At 32.8% G+C, this 21715-nt stretch overlaps 1 protein-coding gene across 1 annotated transcript in view; it reads left to right on the top strand.

Annotated features, from left to right (window-relative positions):
* LOC149786037 (E3 ubiquitin-protein ligase rnf213-alpha-like) overlaps positions 1-21715 on the top strand; it is a 143317-nt gene that overhangs the window by 72243 nt on the left and 49359 nt on the right. The window contains exons 11-13 of the mRNA XM_089978106.1: positions 671-933; positions 10489-10722; positions 20957-21170. Of these exons, the coding sequence (XP_089834232.1) occupies positions 671-933; positions 10489-10722; positions 20957-21170 (711 nt within the window). The remainder of the gene's footprint in view (positions 1-670; positions 934-10488; positions 10723-20956; positions 21171-21715) is intronic.

Below are 21715 nucleotides of genomic sequence, written 5' to 3'. Positions count from 1 at the left end.
ATTTTGTTGGTGTCATTCATATAACAATAGGAGTGGTTGGTACATAAAATAAATTCTTACTCAAGAGAACTGTTAAGACAATTTCTTATGTTTTATCCTTAATGCTGATAAGTGGTTAATTTAAATTACCTAAATTAAAATGGGCCATTGCACTATAAATCTTTTGCTGACAGTTACTTTTGGAAAATGATCATAGCTTCAAAAAATCATTTAGATCAAACACCCCGCATCAAAAAAGCAACAAAACAAATGCTTTGAATTTTTTTAAAAATTTTGACTTTGTATCAGCAAAAGGGAGCATGTCAACCTTGAAATTTGTGAAAATAATGCTTTATATTATTGTTTAATGACTTACGCCTTGTCACACCATATGAAATGAGTTGTAAAAATATCAGAAATAAAGGCTGCTATGTTTTATGCAAAGTTATTAAAAATCACAATCAATGTCTATCTTTTGTGAGAAAGAATTTTTTATTTTTCAGCAATGATGACCTGATAAATTTTGTCATATTGACACTTTAAAGTGCTGTCCCTAATTCTTTGATGAAAATTTCTCTAAATTAACTTTTGTAGCATTTATAGAAAACAAATGACTTCATTTTTGGACTTAAGAATAGCATGACTTGATGAAGGTTGCATCTGTGTGATAGTTTTATTCCCTTTTCAACAGGTGAAAGATTCAATTCTGGTGCCAGTTCTGATGTCCATGGAAAATATTCCTCTTCATGATTGGGCAGAAAGTGCAGCTGATGCAGAGAAGAGAATGTTAAAAGCAGTCATAACTCTTTTTGCTGTTTGTCACTTCAACATTGATTTGGAACGGAAAGAGCAAGCTCTTTTGGCCAGAGGGCTGCTTGTACGACCCAATCATGAGACCAAGAAATGCTATGACCTAGAATGCATAGATAAATATATGACAATAACCAATAAAAGGTATATACATTTTCTGTAAACTTTGAAAAAGATAAGGTTTTAATATGATGCTTGAATGTTATTCCTATCAATTTGACTTACAAATAATTAAAAATGAGATTCATGAAAGCTTAGATAAATTAACCCCGATAGTGTTGAGTTACCCTTGGATATGCATGACTTTCTCACCTTTGGTAATGTGTCAGATTGCCTTTCTGTATATACTGAGTTGTTTCAGAACAACAGACCTTTTTGCCAAATCCATATAACTGCTTTAAAACAAGTATTGATGGTCTGATTGGGGTACTTAGTGATGCGTGTACACATGCAGATTGCTAACACAAACAGTTAGTGAAATTTATTTGTTCACAGTTGCCATATCAGCTAATAACAACAGTTGGGTGCAAAAATGTTTTGTACTTTTCACTGAAGTTTAATTACAGTTAAATCTGTCCTAATGGTCACCTGAGTTCAGTGGTCACCAGGTCACAACAGCCATTCATATTTCCCTTGGCAGATTTCCTATATAAATGTCATGTAATCAATGGCCATATGTCTTCTCTAGTCAGTGGCCATATATTTCTTAACCAAGCAGTGGTTTCAGCCTGCCTTCTGCAGACAGTGGCATGTTTTTCTTAACCAAGCAGTGGTTTCAACCTGCCTTTTGCAGACAGTGGCATATTTTTCTTAACTAAGCAGTGGTTTCACCTTGCCTTCTATGGTCACTGGAGTGTATCAGCTGTGACCGTTCCAAGCATGCAAATTAAATTTCTTTAGTTTGATGAGCAGCACATGGTATATAAAAAGGTATACTACTTGAATCGATAGCCGCAGGAAGCTTCTTTTCATTCCCAAATCATCAAAAGTCTCATAAAACCGACTGTCTTTTGAGCTTGGTGAGTTGAGCTACTGTTTAATCCATCAGTTGTTTGAAGTGTGAACAGTTGTTTTCATGTCTTATTGAATCACCTAGCATTACCAAAGAGTCAGTCTTGTGTTTCCCAATCACAGGTAAAGTTGGGATGTGAATTAAAGGAACTGCTAAAAATTGAGCACAGCTTTGATGTATGTGACAATGATTGGAGAATCAGTGTTTTATTAATGTACACGAGGGATTATAATGAGGATACAGTTATTTTGTATGGAACTTTTTATTATATTTTTTTGTTATATTTGTTTTTGCTAAATAGCTGCACTAAATACATGTATCTTGATAGCTTACTGTACTGCTAATAATAATAAATATAAAATAATAATAATGATACTAATACTTATAATAATTCTAATGCTATTTTGTGCATCATACATGCTTTTGTCATGAACCAAGTTTGAGAGCTGAACCTGCATTCAGAGGTCATCTATTAACAAAGGACACTTTGTCCTTTTTCCAAGGGGGGCCACTGTATTCAGAATGTGTATGTGGATAATGAAAATCTTTCCTACATATCACTTATACCTTTTGCTATTTATTGGCTTAAGCAGGATGGTTTAAATCTTACTTTCATACCTGTTTATACACTTCAGCATGTTCTAATATTTATATGTTAGTATTTCAGTAGTGTTGTACTAACTAAATGAACCAATGCTACTTGTTAAAATAAAATGGGAAACAATGTTAAGAATTTACTTTTGATGTCATGTTGACTGAAAAAAATGATGAAAATATTAAAAAATCTAAGGGCAGAATCTTGTATTGAAATAAAAACAGCATTCAGTCTGCAAATTGTCTTAAGGCCCCCCAAGATGCATTTGTTTCCGGTCAGCTAACCGTCCCTGTTTCTCATTGCTGACCATATTACATTTCCTCCTGCATGATAAAAAAAAATCACAAAAATATAATGCTTAGAAGAAAAAAAAACTGTCTATCCTAATTTTAAAACCAGTGCAGTAGGAAACCTTCATATTTTGTTTTGCCTAATCAATATGACCAGACAACATGTGTATAAATGTATTAAGCATAACAATTATATTATGTTTATGCTTGAGGAGAGTACTGTATCTGCAGTGAAGTCAAATCATGGTGAGATAAAAGAAAACTAATTTAATTTTCTCATTTGAATTTGTTTGCATGCATACATCTTACATATATTTATTTAAACATATATGCTGCTAGCAAGAATGAATACAGGCATTATATGTAATAATCGAAACCAAACCCAGTTTCAGTTATACAGTAAAATGCAGTTGGGTTGATTATTAGCATGACACATGTAGAAATCGGGCACGTTTGATTTTTTATTATAATGTGTAAAAATGTTCACAAAAAGATTGTATCCTTGGTGATAATAGTCTGGCAGTTATATTTTGAAATCTCCTTAAATTTTGAGTTCACCCAGAAGGCTAGACAATTTCTGACAATGAAATGCATTTCTGTGACCCTAGGATGGATGTGGATTTAACAAGTGGTGCATTTGTTCCATCAGAGGGGTTTGTTGAGGGATTCTGGCAGAAAAGAGCTTTCTGTTAAGAATGGTTATTATCTATAATCAAATTCACTGATCTACTGGATGACAATAAATAAATATATAAGAAATCAAACTTCAAGAAGTCTGGGCTGACTGAAACCTAATTCTTCTCAGCCTTTGTCTTAAATCATAATCATAAACATGATAATTGGATGATTTTAGTAATATTGTGTAATATTGTTTCATGTTATTACAAAAAAGTAAACTGCTCTTGTTCAAATTAAAAATATATTTGGTAAACCCAAGTTCAAGTGATTTTAGAAATTTCTTTTGTCTTCATCTAAGTTATCCGGAGTGTTGATGTTGCAAAATACTGGTGACACTGAACATGGCAACACATAATATCATGTAATACATTCTTTAACCAATTTGTCACAGAATGCATATGAAATGATTTTAACTCGTTCGGCCCCAGAGGTTTTTGTTGTTTTTGCCTGAAATGTGCATAGGAAAGACATTTGGGGGGCTATTTCTGAATACATCGTAATACATCGGCTTTCAACAGATTTTCCATGCGACTAATGCCTAGTTGTATTAGAAACATCATTTTCCATTGGTTATTTTGCTTGCACATGAGCAGAAGGGTAAAAGTTGGAGTTCTTTTTTTTTGTTTTGTTTTTTGCTTAATGGACCCATCATTTTCATATGGAGACCACAATTTATTCCAAATGCCCACCTTATCCTAGTTTTTGCAAAGAATCACCTGTTTGTGTGCGGTTAAGACCAGTATACCTTAGATCTGAGGCCAAAAGGTCTAAAATCCAGACACAAAATCGCATTCCGACCTCGAGCGAATTTTGGGTGAAAAAAAACGGGTCCAAAAAATGAGGTTTTTCCCTCAGTAATTTGTAGTGCAAGTAGAACTTCCAGATTATTTGGTATCGTTTTAGAGCTATATCTGTCTACTTTTATTTAATACCACCCACGTTGGTTTATCTTAAATGACCTTGATGCTGCAGAGCTCGGAAGTAGGGTACAGCCTCATCACGCCTAGAGATGGGATCGGGGCTGAATCGGTTAAATAGACGAAACAGTGCATAGTGCAGTAGAGAAAGTCATTTATTAATGATTCTTGTGTGTTATTATTATTTTTACATCACAAACATTTAGTTATAACTTTAGAAAGGGAAGTGGTACATGTGCAGATATTTATTTTAGCAAACTGATGAGAAACTATATGAATGTAAGACATGTAAAGGTTGACTGAAGTAAGTTTCAGAGAAGGATTTCTGTAATTGGCAGCATGTTCAACAAAATACCACAAAGTGTCATTTTTGCCTACATCAGAGAACTTTTCTTAATTTAGGCTATGCTGTTATTACCAATAAAGATATGTGGTAGATTATGCTTATAATTCAGGTATGCATGTTTTATACTTGTGAATAAAGTATTTGACACAAATCATTAATTACACTTCAAGACTTGAGAAATGGGTCTGATAGTAAAGATTCATCTTTACCCTCAGAGGCAAATAAGGCTTCAACAAGTTTGTCACAAGAGCAAGCATTGGAGCACACCATTCCCTCTTTTCTACATCAGAATAGCTTGGTTGCAGAAGCAGCTGGCGATTACATTTTGCAAAAGCTAAGACTCCATCAGCACTGGAGTATCAACTTTCCATCCATTGTAAACTGCTGATGGGAAGTTTAAAACTCACTCTGTAACATGCAACTATTTGAAACTTTTATTGTTTGCTTTACTTGCTTGGAGAAATCATCCTTTGTGGGTGGCAGATATTCATGGGTAGCAGTTTTCTATAAAGCTCATATCTTGTTATGTCCAGTGATGAGCATTTTCTGTTGGCATATACCAATGATGTACAGATGATACCATTATTGACCACCAAAGCATGTTTGTTGTCATTTATGGAATGTGGCGGTACTTGTATTTTACGACTACAAATCATATAGTTTCTGGAGTTAATAATTTATCTTGGCAAATTAGTGCCCAGCAAGGAAATTATATCAGCACCATGTTACATTTATAGCTTTTCAGGATAGAGGAACTCAGCTGAATCATCAGGAATGCAGTTGTATTGTGTTTGACCAATTTTCTGCATCTGAAGTATCATTGCAACTTAATGGTCATCAAGAACCTTCTGAAGAAGTAAATTTACTTAATTTTAATGATCATGAATAGTACATGCATTCATCATATGTGGGTCATGATCAGAATGTTGACAGTGAACTGAAAAAAAACCAAAAAATATTTCACATTGTTCTAACCAATCTGTTCTCACTGGGGCATTTGGATCTGTTTGGACAATCTGTCATTGACATTATGTCTAAACACAAATAGATTATGCACGGGGAGATGTATAGATGTGTTGTAGCTTTCTTGGGGTTGGTGGCAGCTACATGGGGAATAGCAGTTAGAGCAAACAAACAAATGTTGAGGCTACTTATTTACTGGTTTCTTTAAGCTACACCAAACTGAAATTCAAAACCTCCCCTGATAACCACTGCTGTCATATATATATATATATATATATATATATATATAAACCTTGTGGACTTCACAGGAGACATACTGATATCTTTTTTCTCTAACTGGCTTGATTGTTTCTGATGCATAAATTCTGTGTTTCCTATGTTAAACTAAACTTATGTTGTCTGAATATTTAGTTGTCCAGAATTTGAGTTGTTAACATAAATGATTACTACATGTCTGATCACACTCACATTCAACCTATGTAGCATAATGTAAAATGTTAAATAAATGTACTTTAGGCATAAAGGGCTGGCAAAGATTGTCAGAGTTCAAATATAAAATATCCATTTCCTATTAAAACTATATACAAGTTACTGTTGTTAATTGGAGTCACTTTACTACCTTGCCTTCAATATCATCAGCATTTTCAAAATTTAAAACTACTTCTAAGTACTGTAAATAATCATTTGATTAATTTACATAAGAACATGCTGGTTGTTTTCTGCAGTATATTGGCCAGAGAGCTAGACCTGAGAACCAAACTGATTAACGTTCATTCGGCCATGGGGTGAATGTGCTGTTAAGATTCTGCTTATATTTTTAGACTGCAGAAACAGAACATTTGAATGTGGAATCTATTCAGTGTGACTTTATAAAAGACTAGAAAATTGGAAACAGTTCAATCAAATCAGCTGTCCCTACTGCAGATGTATGACAGTAATTTATTGTATATAGTGTTCATGTTGGAAGGATTTTGGTGGTCACATGATAGTCATTGAGGCACCTGTGACCAACGTATGAACATGTCACATGCAAACATGTTGTGAGTTTTCACTAAAATACATGCTAGAAAAATATGTCATATTAGAGTGTATCAGTGGTGTTGACTTTAAAAAATTAAACTTTCCATTGTGAACCATTGTGGGTAAGCTTAAAATTCTCCAATAATAAAATGTTAGGAACACATGCTTCTGCTGATGGTGATGCGTTTAAAAATATTTGAAACTGCAGCATGTAAGCAATGTGGAGTAACTTTTAAATTATCCATTTCTAAAGTTGCCACCCAAAAGGCACTGTACCACAGCACAATGTGACAGAAATTTGGCTTAAAACTGAAGGATTGAGTTATTTGGAACATCAAATAAAGTTTCAGGTTCATAATACCCAAGCATCAGTGAGCACTTAAAAAAAAACGTACAGTATTGTATTGAAAAATTCATATGTAAAAAAGAGGTATAAGGAGAGAGAAGCAGGAGGTATTTATATTACTTAGACCTTTTTGATTGTCTTAAAATTTCTTCCATTGATTATGAAAAGAAATGCTTGGAGCCTGCTAAATGTCACTTTGAATGATGCTCCATACCATTTTACAAGTATACTGAAAGCTCTTTTTAAACAATTCCTTCTTTGGCTTTGGTATAATGTAATTTTTACTTTGAACAGACCTTAAATTTTTTGGAGTACCATCAGCATCTCTTTGATGAATGATATTGTATAGGTATGCAAGAATGACCTTTCTGGACACTTTACACATAAATTCGGCCTTTCTAAAAAATATTCTTTAATATATTGGTAGCAGTGAAACAATTCATTGATTTATATCATTGGATCAGTACATTAGCTGTGTTGATATAAGAGGTGGAGAATCGACACAAATAGATACTTATTATATATTAGATATTTTAATTTTTAGCAGTTATTAATAATTATTAGTTGTTTGCCTAGTTATTCTTAGAATTGAGAATTCATCTGAGACAGCTGTAGCAGGCACATTCACTAAAAAGGATATTGACAGCAATCATGTGTTCCACAAATTAATACAAAGTGATGTGTTTCATAATCTATCTCCTCTCCTCGCCAATTCCATGCAGATTATTTTATCCCAACAGAATATTCAGCATAAAGGAGACTTTCCAGATGTGTTCCACACATATAATGAAATACTCTGCTCATCAAGTAATAACCATATTTGCACAAAGTTTCTTTGTTGATTTTATCTTGTCTACTTTGGTTGAATTTGAAAGCTACACAGTGTCGTGCAGTGAAATTTGTTACATTGAATTCTTGTTAGTGGTTATTGTTTGTTTCAATCCACAGTAAACAATAACCACCAATCAGAACTAAATGTAGTTTATTCCCTGTGTGACAAACACGAAGTATTGGCAGTGCAACAGTGGTCATTAATTGATTTGTAAAGTACTTGAATCATAGATGGGGAACAAATATGGAATGTCCCTTTTTATGTTGAGACATTTAATTTGTGACTGAACGTGCCAACAGGGTAAATAAAATTAGCACCAAATTGGTGTGGGAGTAGATATCAACCCACATCAGTTTGTCACCGTGAGTAAATTTTATTATCTTTTTTATAGAATGGGAGTGGGTGTTGTCAGTTGTTTTCCTTCTACAGTAACAAAAACAAGTACAAGTGCCTGTGGACGTGGCAGTTTTTTGCAGGAAATATGATGTAATATATTTTGTTGGTATTCATTCACACTCCAGTGCCCAGACTTGTTTTAGGCAATATTTTCATTGCTGAGGATATTGCATTATTTATTATCTGTTTTGAAGATAACAAGTTTAAGTGAGACATGAAATTGATAAGATGTTTTTAAAGCATTCATGAAGTGCAAGCAAAGTGCATGGTTGCCAAAGTGAATTGTGCATCTGATCAAATGGAACAACCTTAAATGGCCTAAAATGTTGAATACAAATCACTGACAACTAATACGTAGTCAGTTTGAAAGTGTTTATGTTACCTTGTCCTGGATGAGAATGGCATATAAATAGATGCTAAGCCTGTGTCTGTCTGTAATCTGTATACTGGATATACAACCAGTGAGTCAACACACATAAAAGGACACCTCTGACTACTTCTAAAGATGGAAAGACCATCAAGTTCATATGTGTATTGATAATGTATCATATTGTAGGCCGTGTATCATGAATTGTATCGATCCATGGCATAGGTGTTTCACCCCTATATATTGGTCACATTTCAGATAATTCATTGCATCCTGAAAATTGTTCTACATTGATCTAAAATTAGATAGCATGCCCTCATTTGGAGTCTTAAAAGTTTGGTTTTGATTGAATTGGTGGCATACCCCAAAATTACATCACAATAGTCCAGATATGGCTGTAAGTAACTTTTTTACCAGATGACCCTATACAGAAAAGGAATGAATGTTCTGATTTTCCTAAGTAGTCAAAGATAAGAATTAACCTTATTTGAAACATGTTTAATGTGAATAGACTAAGTTAGGTTCTTGTCTACAAATAAATCAAGAATTTTATCATGAGAGGTTATATTAAGGTTTATGTTGTAAAAATGGAACTTGAAGTTTGCCACTATCTAGCCTTGCACGTTTATGTTTTGTTGTGAACAGTGGGGCTTTTGTTTTCTCTGTGTTTATAATCATAATGTTTTCCTTGCTCCATACTTCAAATCTGTTAAGAACAGCCTGTAAGTTCTTGAAAGTTTAGTTTTGGTTGAGTCAGTGCAAGAAATTTAATTTCCTATCATCTTGACATTGATTCAGTTGTAGAGGTATTTATATATATTTCTTGTTTAACGTTAGGAATATCATCCATAGTATTACATGCATTTCTAAATGTTTCATTCAGATGATGTCTTCACATATTTGTTGCTGTCATGATTATAATTAATTTTGTTGTTGTGGTTGTCTAGGTCATTAAGGATTTTGTGGTTGTTCTGGCCATTCTGATGTTTGTGGTTGTTTAGGCCATTCAGGTTGTTGTGGTTGCCTAGGTCATTAAGGATTTTGTGGTTGTCTGTGCATTTCAGTTTGTGGTTTAGGCCATTCAGGTTGTTGTGGTTGTCAAGGTTGTTTAAGTTGTCTAGGGTGTCTGGACCATTCAGGTTGTTCTGGCTGTTGTTGATCATATCTCCATTGTTCTTCCTCTTTATGTTTTAGTTTCATACAATTTTGCTTTTTACATTTTTTTTTTCTTCATGTTGCTGATTATATTCTAAACAGTCTTTTTAATGTCATCAAATGAACAGTGGGTTATTTACCATGATATGCACAAATAGCTTCTATATCTTGATTCAGGTTTTAATAGTAAAATATTTTAATCTCTTGAATTACTATTGCTAATACTACTACCAGTAAAATATAATTTCCTGAATTTCATGAAGGTATTATATTTAATAAATCACAGATCATTTAACACTTAAAGTTAAAAATAATCATTGAAATGAAGAAAAAAAAGCTTGTTTTAAAAAACTATCAGCTATTATATTAGTTAGAATATTAAATTCATGATTCAGTGACTCATAATTTAACCTATTCACTGTGACATTTATATAAAATAATGAAGTTGTATTAAACTCGTGTAGAGCAGGTATTTCTTTTACAGAAGGATCTCAGATTCATACATGCTATTAATATATTTTATTTTATTTAAATAGTTACATGATTTTTTTTTTTGCAGCAGCATTATATACAATATTTGGTATATCGGATAAGAATTATTCTTTTTCAACAAAATTGATAGAGGATTTCTTTTTTGTGTGGAAAAGTGGTCAGCTTGTGACATAGCAATGAGCCAATAAACTAACAAAACAACCATTTTAGTTGAAAGATCTTGTACTTCTTGTTATTTATGTGCTACTAAGGAGTAGTAATTTGATTTTTTTTACTTTTTGTTTTCACAGAACCCTTTGTGACTTTCTGAAAGGTTTTATGGAAGTCATGGCAAAAGCTGCAAAAGATCCTTTCATATTTCTCTGTGTGCCACTCTACCATTTCCTGACTGGTCAGGTGCAGCCGTTTGAAAATGTGATATATGACACATCTCATGACAGTAAGGAGCCCAGTTGGTGGGGAATAACATCCTTGTCCAAAGCAGTTAATGATTTTAAAAAGGTTACACCATCCAAATGGACAAGGTAAGTATTTCTTAATAGCATTCATCCATTCATCTCAGTTTGTTAGCACAAATGTATACCAATAGATTAATTAACTCGATATGTATACTTAAATCTATCTGTAAATGAACATGTTAGATTTTCATGCCATTGAACAAATATTTCCAGCTTTGTGCAAATAGTTATACTTTTGGGATTCTGAACTTTTCAGTGAAATATTGTTAATATGTCGCATGAAACAATTGTTGTGCACAAAAGGTAGTAGGCACATTTGTATTTGCAGATGACTTGAGTAGATCATTTTAAGTTTCCCTAGTTTTAGCTGTACTGGTTGTAGACCAGGCTAGCTAATGGGACATGGTGTTTTCACCAGATGACTTCATGTGATGTCTAGTTGGTCCAAAATGAAAAAGTTGCCATTCTGATCTGCAACATGGCTTTATTGAAATTTTTGCCATTAATACTCCTCCTAAACAAAAGTAATATTGACATAGGGTTTTAAACTGGAAGACTTATTGTGATGTCTAGTTGGTCCCAAGTGAAAATAGTGCTGCAATGACTTAAAATGTGCCCATGATGGTGCTGATCTTGAACATCTTGGTATCGCTACACCTCTTATATAGTCATATCAACATGGGTCTTTCACCAAAGGACTTTTTATGATGTCTAGTTGGTCATAAATAAAAATGGTGCTGATTTAAAATCCAGTAATGATAATGAGTGTATATAAAGAACAATCTTATTTAGTGAAACCATGTAAGACATTACAGGTGAATACATGCAAGAACATTGTTTGAAAGAAGAGTCGTACTGAATTACACAGAATCATACAATCGATTGTTTCTGTTGATGTTGACTAAGATGGTTCTTAAAACCCTTTGATGAGTCAGCTGACCTTATATAGGGTGGAAGGGAATTCCATAGTTTGGCTCCAGAAAGAGCAAAACTATTACTTAAGTTTGTGAATTTGGTTTTGGTAAATATAAATTCTAGTTAAAGATAGATTTTAGACTTGTAGTTCAGATGTTCCTTTTGCAATTCACAAGCCACTCTTTTCAATATTGTTTATTCATCTTTCCATTCTTTAGTCATAATTTGTTTCTGGAGCATAACTCCTGATATTTAAGATATTGAATCTTATTTCACATATTAGACTAGCGGTGCATACAACTTATTTGCTGTTCACAATTCTTGAGTTTCAGTATTTTAATGTTTTTATCCATTTGTCCATCCATCCATTATCCACACATTTGTCTCATGGGTAAAACTCCAACATGTATAAGATGTGTATGAAATTAGGTAGACACATTAGACTAGTGTTGTAGATATTCCTTTTACTAATACATAATAATTTATCTGTTTAAGTATCTTTTGCCCATTTTTCTGTTCATCATGCATCAACCATTTACAAACTGATTTCCAAAGCAAGTCTTATGATTATGTTAGCATTAGTGGTGAGTATTGCCAGGGAAAAAAAATAACGTATTGCATTATATCATATTTTTATAACAGTAAGTAATGATGTGTATTGGTCATTGACAGAATTTTTTATCGAAATGTTAAATTTGCTTATTTTGTACCGAAATAATTAGAAATTTCCTTGCATGTAATAAAATCTTAACAAGAAAATAAAACCATGTTGTTTTCAATTCCACCGGAACTCCCACTAAATATATACTTACATCATTGATTTAGAAAAGAATAAACACATCAACATTATACCAGCCAGAAAAAAAAATTTGCAGGCAATAGTTACATAATTATTTTGCCTTATTAGAAAGGTCTGTTAACAGGTCTTCAAACTAAAATAATTCAAAGGTTCATGTATTGCAGTGCATTTATGACAAGGGACAAAAATAAATAAAAATACATGTAATTATAAATTATCTCATTGAAAAATGTCTTGCATTGATTTGAAAAATAAACTTGTGATATCAATAATTCAAATTTTTTTTTGTTTCAACCTGAGAGACTAATTGCTTGAACAGGCAGCTAAAAAAATTGCAGAAGAACCAAATTTGTCTGTCAAACTAGAAACTACTCATTTTTTTGTAACTAGCAAAATTAATCTAATACACAAATTGATCATTGATGTTCAACCCTCAAAAAAACTTGCAAGCTCACAATTTGCAAGTGGAAAAATGTCATTTGCGAGCTCAGAAAATAACAAGTAGGCTATCATATGGCGATATTTTTTTAAAAAATATTTATTTACTGGCAAAAAATTTGACTAGTGTTTTCAGTTTAGACACAAATCACGATTGCCAAGAACATAGAATTAGAATAATGATAATGTACTTTTACGTCTTGAATGCGTGCCATGCATGGGTGAGAGGCATGCATAGAAGCTTATTCGGTGCATGCATATCCACCCCTTTCGGCATATTGTCAACTGCACATCTATACCAAAGTAACTCGGCAATATTTGGATCAGTTAGGATTCAGAAGAGTCAAATGCATCAGCATGAAGCACCCTGTCCCACTCAGACATCACATGGGTATCACATGCTGTATGTTGGTTTCCGCTTGCTTTGTTTTAAGTTAATTTTTTTTCTATTTTGTGTTCACAGTGTCTTTTATATGTCCCCCACTTCACTATGATGTCCTGAGTTTGGAATATTAATTATTATTTATAGTGATATTAATTATAGCTGTTTAAAACAAAATCTAAATAATTAAAAGTTTCTAGAAGCAACAATCTTGTGTTGCTGTCTCAACTGCATCGTGTGAGTGAGGGTTCAGTTTTGTAAACAGAATAAAAACAAGGATTGGCTCTCGAAACTTCCACCCTGCGTGATCTGCTACAGCTGGTTGTTTTGGTATATTTTTCCACTTTCACAATATATGCATCTCCACAAATGGAAGCAAGAATGGCATTAGTTGTCTTTGCTGAAAAAGAACTTGCTTTTGTTAGAGCAAAGTAGGCATCAGGGGTTCTAGACATGACAGAAACAGCTAACTTTAGCTACCGGGAATTTATTTGGTGAGATGAAACTGTGCTGATATCCTCTGCTGACAAGGCTTGGTAATGTAGGAAGTGGTGGAATCCTGTTTGCATTCCTGTTCAACTTTCATGTGTTCATTCTATTCATACGAAGTGAATGCAGCCAGAGCTAGGTAATTGAAGACTTAAATTTGATTATTGTCAGTCAGAAAAGGGAGGATTTTGAACATGGGGTCAAAAGAAGCTGCAATTTGGAAGAAAGCATTGTTTCCTGAATACCTAGTAGAAAGATGGCTGACAAGTTGGTTTAATATATTTCATAGTTTCTGGTATTGCTACATCTTCAAGTTGGCCAGTCATGCAAAGCTTTTGTATCATGTCGAGTGGTTTATGAACTGTTTATTACTTCATTCATGATGCAGTTCAGCAGTTTTTGTCAAGCTGTTGTGCAATAAGACATCAAGATCCTCCACCAAACATTGGCTGCCCTTGTGTATACTCAAAATGAATCTACTCAAAATGTGAAACTTCACTAAAATTACCTGTATATAGTCCAAAATATTTTGTCTACAAATTGTATGGTTCACCATAACCTTCATAAAGGAACATACCATGTCCCTGTGTTACAATTGCTGTAAATTGTGCTCGTTTAACCTTAGATCTCATTTGTACATGTGCATGTTTTGCATTACTAAACCTCCCCCTTTTCCAATGCATTATTTGTCTTTAGTCCTTGTCAGCTTCAGCAGGGAATTGTAAAATGTAATCACTTTTTCTCACATGGCAGACATCAGTATAGAATGGTACATTTTCACAGCATATTTCACATTACTGTTTCAAAGTAAAAAAATCATTAGGCTTGAAATATTTTTTAAACATGAATTCACTGTTGTGCTCCATCACTGTGCCTACCATAAAATATAAAGAGTGAAGGAATAAGCAAAAATTGTCTCCACCCTGGTAAATGTGTTTTTTTTTAAAAAAATGTCCACAGCTTTTATTCCTGGTAAAATGGATTTTGTTATAATCCTGCTTTGAGAGCAGGGTGCATATTATTCTGCTGTTGTTTATCTTTTTTTCCTGCCAAGATATTTTTAGCACCAGGCTTAAAAACTGTTGAAGTTAGACTAATGAAATTTTCATAAATGTATTATTGTCATATGTGTGACCTGTTTTGATTTCCATACCATTCCAGTAATTTATTTTAATGTTTTTCACAGTTTTGGACTTCTGTGATGAAAACAGTTATCATGGTTTAGAAGAAAAGCACTTCAGATAGACACATGAGATTTTGAGACTGCTACAAAACAGATTAAATCTTTTTTGCCCACATTTATTAAATCATCAAGATTGATCTTGTATGTATGGCAAACTGCAGAGTATTGACGTTCTACATCCATGTGTCCATCTAACTTTCTCTATACCTGAATGATCTACCATTACTATGCTAAAGTTATATCTTGCACTTGAAACAAGGAATACACCTATTGATTTCGGTTCATTAGGTCAGTTGTCAAGATTACAGTGCAGGAAAATAGAAAAATGTTTTCTATACAATAACTTAAGTTCCACAGACTATACCTTGACCAAACATGGTAGATTTCTACCCTTGTAGTTGAAAGACAATTCTAAGCTTTTGGGTGAACAGGTCAATGGTCCTGGTCATAGTGGCCAAAAATAGAAAAAAGTTTCATTGCAAATTTTTAACTGGAATGTTATGGTACACACCTTGACAAACATGTATCTTTGTTGAAATTTTAAATCCCTTTAGTTTGGATCAGTAGGTTTGACATGTAGAAATTTTAAATCCACTTGGTTTTGGATCAAGTATAGCTGACATATAGAAATCTTTTTTAGTTTTTATTCAAGAGGTTTATCATGTAGATTTTTAAAAATTCCTTTTAGTTTTCGATCAGTAGGTTTGACATGGGCAACTAAGAGATAAATTTTAAAAAATGGCTTTGCAGGATACCTTGAGTTCATCATACAATACTTAGACAAATCTTGGTTGCTTGCACTTAAGATGAGAAAGCAGCTGATTTTATATTTTAGGGGTCATAAAACCAAAGGTCAAGTTTGCAGTGACAAAAATCTTGAGGTGGGCTAATATTGTGATGACTCTAGGTCTTAAACTATGTAACAAAATGAAAGTGACCAACAGTGTGAGTAAAATCAGCATGGAATTTATTTCTCTCAGTACAAAGTGAAAATTCAGTAGATACTTACAATATTGTGATTTAAATTCAAAGGAATCCTAAATAAAGAATGTTCTGAGTGCATTCCAGTAGTCTTGAGTGTCCTGATAGAACACATTGATGCAATCTAGAATATCTTTAAATAAGTTCACAGAAATCGAAAGCAATGTGTTAATCCAATAGTCATCAGTATTCCAAAAGAATATTAAATAAATAACTTCTCATTATATCAAATGTCAACAACACAACTTCAGTCTCTGATCATGGATTCAGACAGTCTGATATAGAACAGGAATGAATTACTTCTTTATGAAATCCCATTTTATACATATTTTTGCTTGACCTAGATGTGAATCTTTCCAATGGAAAATTCCAGTCTAATTTTAAACAAGACTGTGTTTAAAATGTTCCAAACTTAATACCATGTAAACATTCTGTTTATAACTTGTAATCATGGACAAAAGTTAGCTTTGTAAACATTCTATTTACAAAAGATTTTCATCTTAAAATACAACCTACAATCATGGACAAACATTAAGCACAATGTTGATATTCATAACATCTACAGTTAATAGTATATATTGTTTTTGAATTGGTGACATTTCAAGATTAGATATCTGCATGCTAATCCTTAAAGTGTCTTATAGTTTTGTATTTCAGGATCCCTCAGTGCTGAATTGTTTGAGAAATGAATGAAAATGTTTACTGACTGCTTTTAAAGTGTTTGTATTGAAATTGTTGTACATAATAAATACACAAATCCTGTATGAAAAACCATTGTTGAAGTCAGAACATTATTAAAAGCATGAAGTCATGTAACTTTATCATATTTTGTACTTGCAGGTGCTAATACTTGTAAAACCTTGTAAATTGTAAACCCTATCCCCAGATTTCTAAATATGCATCTATAGTGTAACCCTGCTATAGCACACTTCATTATAACATGAATTCAGATATAACATGATTGTGGTGTGGCTCCCAAAAGTTATATTTGTTCATTCATGAAGAAATTACTTTCGAAGTACAAAAACTAATGTATAAAAAGTTAACTACCATTTTGGTGAAGCGATCATATATGAATTCAGATAAAACATGATCATAGCATGGCTCATGAGATTTAACAATAATTTCAATAATTTTTTGAAACAAATAGGGGTCAAAGTGTTGATTATTAAAGATAACGGGATACAGAAACAAGAAGCTTGAATCCCTGGGTTGGATTAAGTCCAGAGTTAAACAAATGCAGTTAGCTTTGAGATATAGTGTTCACAAGTCAAGCAAACAAGATGGTGGTTTTAAAAAGCTTCAAATCAATTAATTTGCCTACTATTCACAAGAAAATAATAGGTTATTGATGCCTGCTCAATCATCTGTCATAAATACCTGCTGAAATAAGTTTATGGACCAAATATTTTAGCAGTTTTACACATGTAAAAGATCTCCCACCCCTTATCTTAACCCTATTTATTTTCTAGCTTTAAATCATTCACATATACACAGGGAACTGTCCTTCTTCTTCTTCTTTTTTTTTTTTTTTTTTTTTTTTTATAATTTAACCCCATAATAGGTTGACCAGTGGTCGGGGAACCATCCCAGGGTCACCTTACAATCAAACATTTCTGGTTATCAGATAATCTAGGGATAATAAATATAATCTACAGAGAAAGTAAAAAAGAAAACACACACACATACACACACACGCATATACACATGCATATGGCACACAATCTAGGTGACATGGCCTTTGTGATATTACATTATTTTGTTCCTGTTTACCATCAAGTCAGAGACAAGTTAAATGTTCATTGTTGAGGTCCATTTTTGAAGAAATTGGTCCTCTTTTTTATTTACCTTAATAGTGTATTTTTCAATGTTCTTATGCATTGCAACTATTTGCTTAAAAGCAAAAATAGAAGGATTTTTCATATTGAATCTGCAAATATAAATATAATATTTTGCCAAAATAAGCAGAACATTACCCAAACTGTCCAGTTGTTCACTTCCTAAAAATGTTTCTTTTTTGGACAGATGTACAATATTTGGGCAAAAAGGTGCAAAAACTTCAATAAAACGGTACCAAAACTGTGAAGTAATACTGCAGTCATAAAAGAGATGCTCAATACTTTCAGTTTCACTGTTACAGAAAGTACATTTGTTGTCATCAAATATGTTAATTCTTTTAAGAAAACCATTAGTAGCAATTATTCTATGGATTAATTTAAAGTTAAAAGAGATCAACTTGGTATCCTTGGTACAGCATTTTGCCCGGCTATATATATCAGACCACTCCTCACTACTTATGTTTTTATTAGATACTTGCATCCAGGTTTCTTGCTTCGCAGTGTGTTGCCTTTTAGTTTCCTGTAAAAGATCTTTGTAAACAAACTTGAGTGAATCTTGTTTTCGCAAGTTCGTTATTTTATCCTCCTGCTTATCAAAATTATTATGTACTAGGTGGTTTTTTATGGCATCTTTCCATGCTTTAGGAATTCTGGATATTAAGGAGAAGTATTTGAAGAAATCGTCGCTTCCAGTTTTTTGTTTTATTATCTCAAAAGGTATTAAATTACCGTGATCATCTACTGGATCATTCAGAATTTAAAAACCAGCTTCTGCCCAGGATTTGTATTGATAAATCATTTTAGGGGGGACAAAATTTAAAATACTCATGGATAGATACTCGTTAGGACTTTGCGGTTCTTCTTTCCATTTAGATACTGCCAAAATTACATCTCTCCAAAAACTGTTTTTAATGAACTTACTAAATTCTTCTAATTTCCTTCTCCCTAAATTCCAAATACCCTTTTTATTTCTGAGTATAGTTGTATTGACTAAGTTCTGCCACGTTCCATCTTCCTTTTCCAGCAATCTTTTAACCCATCTTATCTTAATATACCTAATGAATGAAAATATGTGTATCATATTTAGTCCTCAGGGAACTGTCTTTCTAGTGCCAACACTTATTGGAACAAAACCATTCAACCTGTAAGGGTGGAGATATTGTCTAATATAACCATTCTCCCTGTTTTTCTGCAGTGTATCAAAGCCAGAGTTATAAAACCAATGTGTCAATGAATTCTGGTTTTACAGACGTTTTTCCTTTGTTGTTTTGAGAATGACTCAACATTTTTTTAGAAACTCACTCTGAACCCACACATTGAATGGTTTGCTCCCAAACTTGGTTCAGGCAATTTACATGTACATAACACCTGCTAAATTCTCATCATAAGATCGTTGCTAGGTCAATACCTTTGACCTTTTTCACCTGAAGTACTTGTACTATTCAAGCCTAAATACATGTTTCTTTCTACAAACTCTCTGTTTCTGAATGGTGCATTTTATTTTTGGTCAGAAATAAGCCACTTTGATCACATCCATCAAATATGAACATAGTGGGAAGAAACCCATTTCATAAATTTGTGTGAATGTAATAGCAAGAAATCAAATGGATTTGAATGGACCTAGTACATTTTTTAAATTATAGAATTATACTTCTTTATGCACATTTTTGGTGGAATTATCATTATGGATAAAAACAGATTCAACTGATGAGTACATTTAAACAACTACACTTATTTTGCAGATTTAATTTCTTAAAAATCAATATTAAACATTTAACAACTATTTTAAGTACTTGTTTAATATGGAACAAGTTGATATTTAGTATATATTGATTTAAGATGGTAACTTTGCAAATGAAGCATCTATTTTTGTGCTCACTTTTATCACACACACTCTCGCACCATTTTGTTGGTGTTTGTCTCATTTTCTTCAGCCAGCTGACTTGGTTGGTTATAGCATGGTTCAGTACATAAAATGGTTATGTCTTATGGACCCGAACCTTGGTGTTATAATTGGGTGGCACTGTATTAGTACAGTTATAACTATAGGGTCTTAAACGAAGTACACGTACAGTAAAAGTAACACCATCAAGTTTAGTAAACTTCAACAAATATTTTATTTCCCTTGACTAAAAAGTGAAAATTTGAAAGGGACTTAAAGTATTGTGAGTTAAATCCTAAATAATCCTAAAAGTTCTATCACATGTCCAGAAGTATAATGTTCTGAATTCCAGTATTGAATGTGCCGATGTGCTAATAGTCTTGGATGAGCTGATGTGCCAACAATTTTGATGTATCACAATAATGAAATCCAGAATGTCCTTTAATGAATTCACAATAGTCTCAAAATAGTAATTTAGTTCAAAATGTCAATGATCACTTTTTAATTCCATTGAATACTTTAAATGATTCCACTAAAATTATATCTGAACACATTTAGCAATGATTTTAGAGACTGAAAATAAGTAGGAATGGAGAATTTTGTAGTAAGCAACTTATTTATGTCTTATAAACATGTAAAAATAATAAGATAGACAATGGTTTTTCCAAAGGAAAAATCAAGGTCCTGGATTCAAATCCAAGTAAACATGTTTACAAATGATGATTATCTTAAAGTATAACCTATGATCATGGACAAAAGTTAATTACATAATTATGTTCTTTACCAATGACCCTTACAATGTGTAATCATGGACAAAAGTTAAACACAGAATATAGATATACATAACAGTACTTTCTGTATATTGATTACAGAATGCAGTGAAATTTGCTACATATTGTAGTCATTTGTCTAAAGGTGAACTTGTTGAGAACACACTGGACTTGCACTATTTTCAAATGACTTGTGAGTTTTTATTTGTTGAGTCATCTCCATCATTGGGTAGGGGTCAGATGAGGGGTAGGCAATGATATATTTATGTGACCAAAGTGATCACCATTGCTTTTGTCGAACTTTTGACTTTGAAACTGCTTTGACAAACACCTTGTCAGTAGGTAAGCAAAAGCCACTTCTGGGAGACAGGTGAAATTTTCTCAACATGTTTGTAAGCTTGTGTTGACGACCTAGTTAGATTCGTATGCTCTTATAGAAATTTTTCTTATTTTAAGTTAGGACTTTTTGTTCTCCTATTCAGGCATATTAGTTCTAACACACATCTAGTTTATTTATTGAAGCCAGTTTGAAATGTGCTTGCCACTGTAATATATTTTTTGTACCCATTTGACCCTATAAATCAAAGCTAGTATTGCATATAATTGTATTTTCCCATAATTAGGCCATTTGAGAAGGTTGTCACAGTCTTGCATCCCCTGTTTGAACTGGACTATTTCCTTCCTCGCACCATCATGGCCATGTTGAACCTTGAAGAAGTGGAGATGGCAATCAAAACTGGAAAAATACCCTTGGAAGTTTGTGCTGCATGCTTAACCTTTTTTGTGAAGACTACAAGACCTAAACATCACTCCACAACTGCAACAGAACCTGAATTGGTACTTTTTTTTTTTATTTTTTTAAAAAGTTTTTTAAGCTCATGATACCAGGTGAGTTTATGGAATGGTTCTGAGTCTGGTGGACTTTGTCACTGTTGGTATTCATTGTAATTTTTCAAGTTCTCAACAAAAAAAATCACCAGACCAATTTCAAGCAAACCATGCAGAGAGCATCCTGTAATGTAGGTCTTTCAAGTCTATATGTGTGATTCAGTCAGCTAATTGATGTGGCTGCTAAAATTTATTAGCAAAAGAAATTCTTCAAGTGATTTTTCAGTTATGCTGAAAAGAATTTGAAACAATTATCTGAAAGCACTCTGGCATTTTATCTTTTAAAGATTTTATGAATGGTGTTGATCTGCCATTAGATATGGCCACTATTACTAAAAAATAGAAAACCTTAAAATGACATTTTTGCAGAACCACTGAAAACTGAATTTAACTAAAATTTTGTAGAAAGCATCTTGGCAAAAAGGTTTCTCAGTTTTTGTACAAATAAAGCTGGTCCATCATTATTAAAGGTAAAAATCCTTGCATAACTTTTT

The sequence above is a fragment of the Sinohyriopsis cumingii genome, chromosome 12, assembly GCF_028554795.1.
Source record: "Sinohyriopsis cumingii isolate HCF-2022 chromosome 12, ASM2855479v2, whole genome shotgun sequence".
NCBI classification, from domain to species: Eukaryota; Metazoa; Mollusca; class Bivalvia; order Unionida; family Unionidae; genus Sinohyriopsis; species Sinohyriopsis cumingii.
This window is presented reverse-complemented; position numbering and strand designations above follow the sequence as displayed.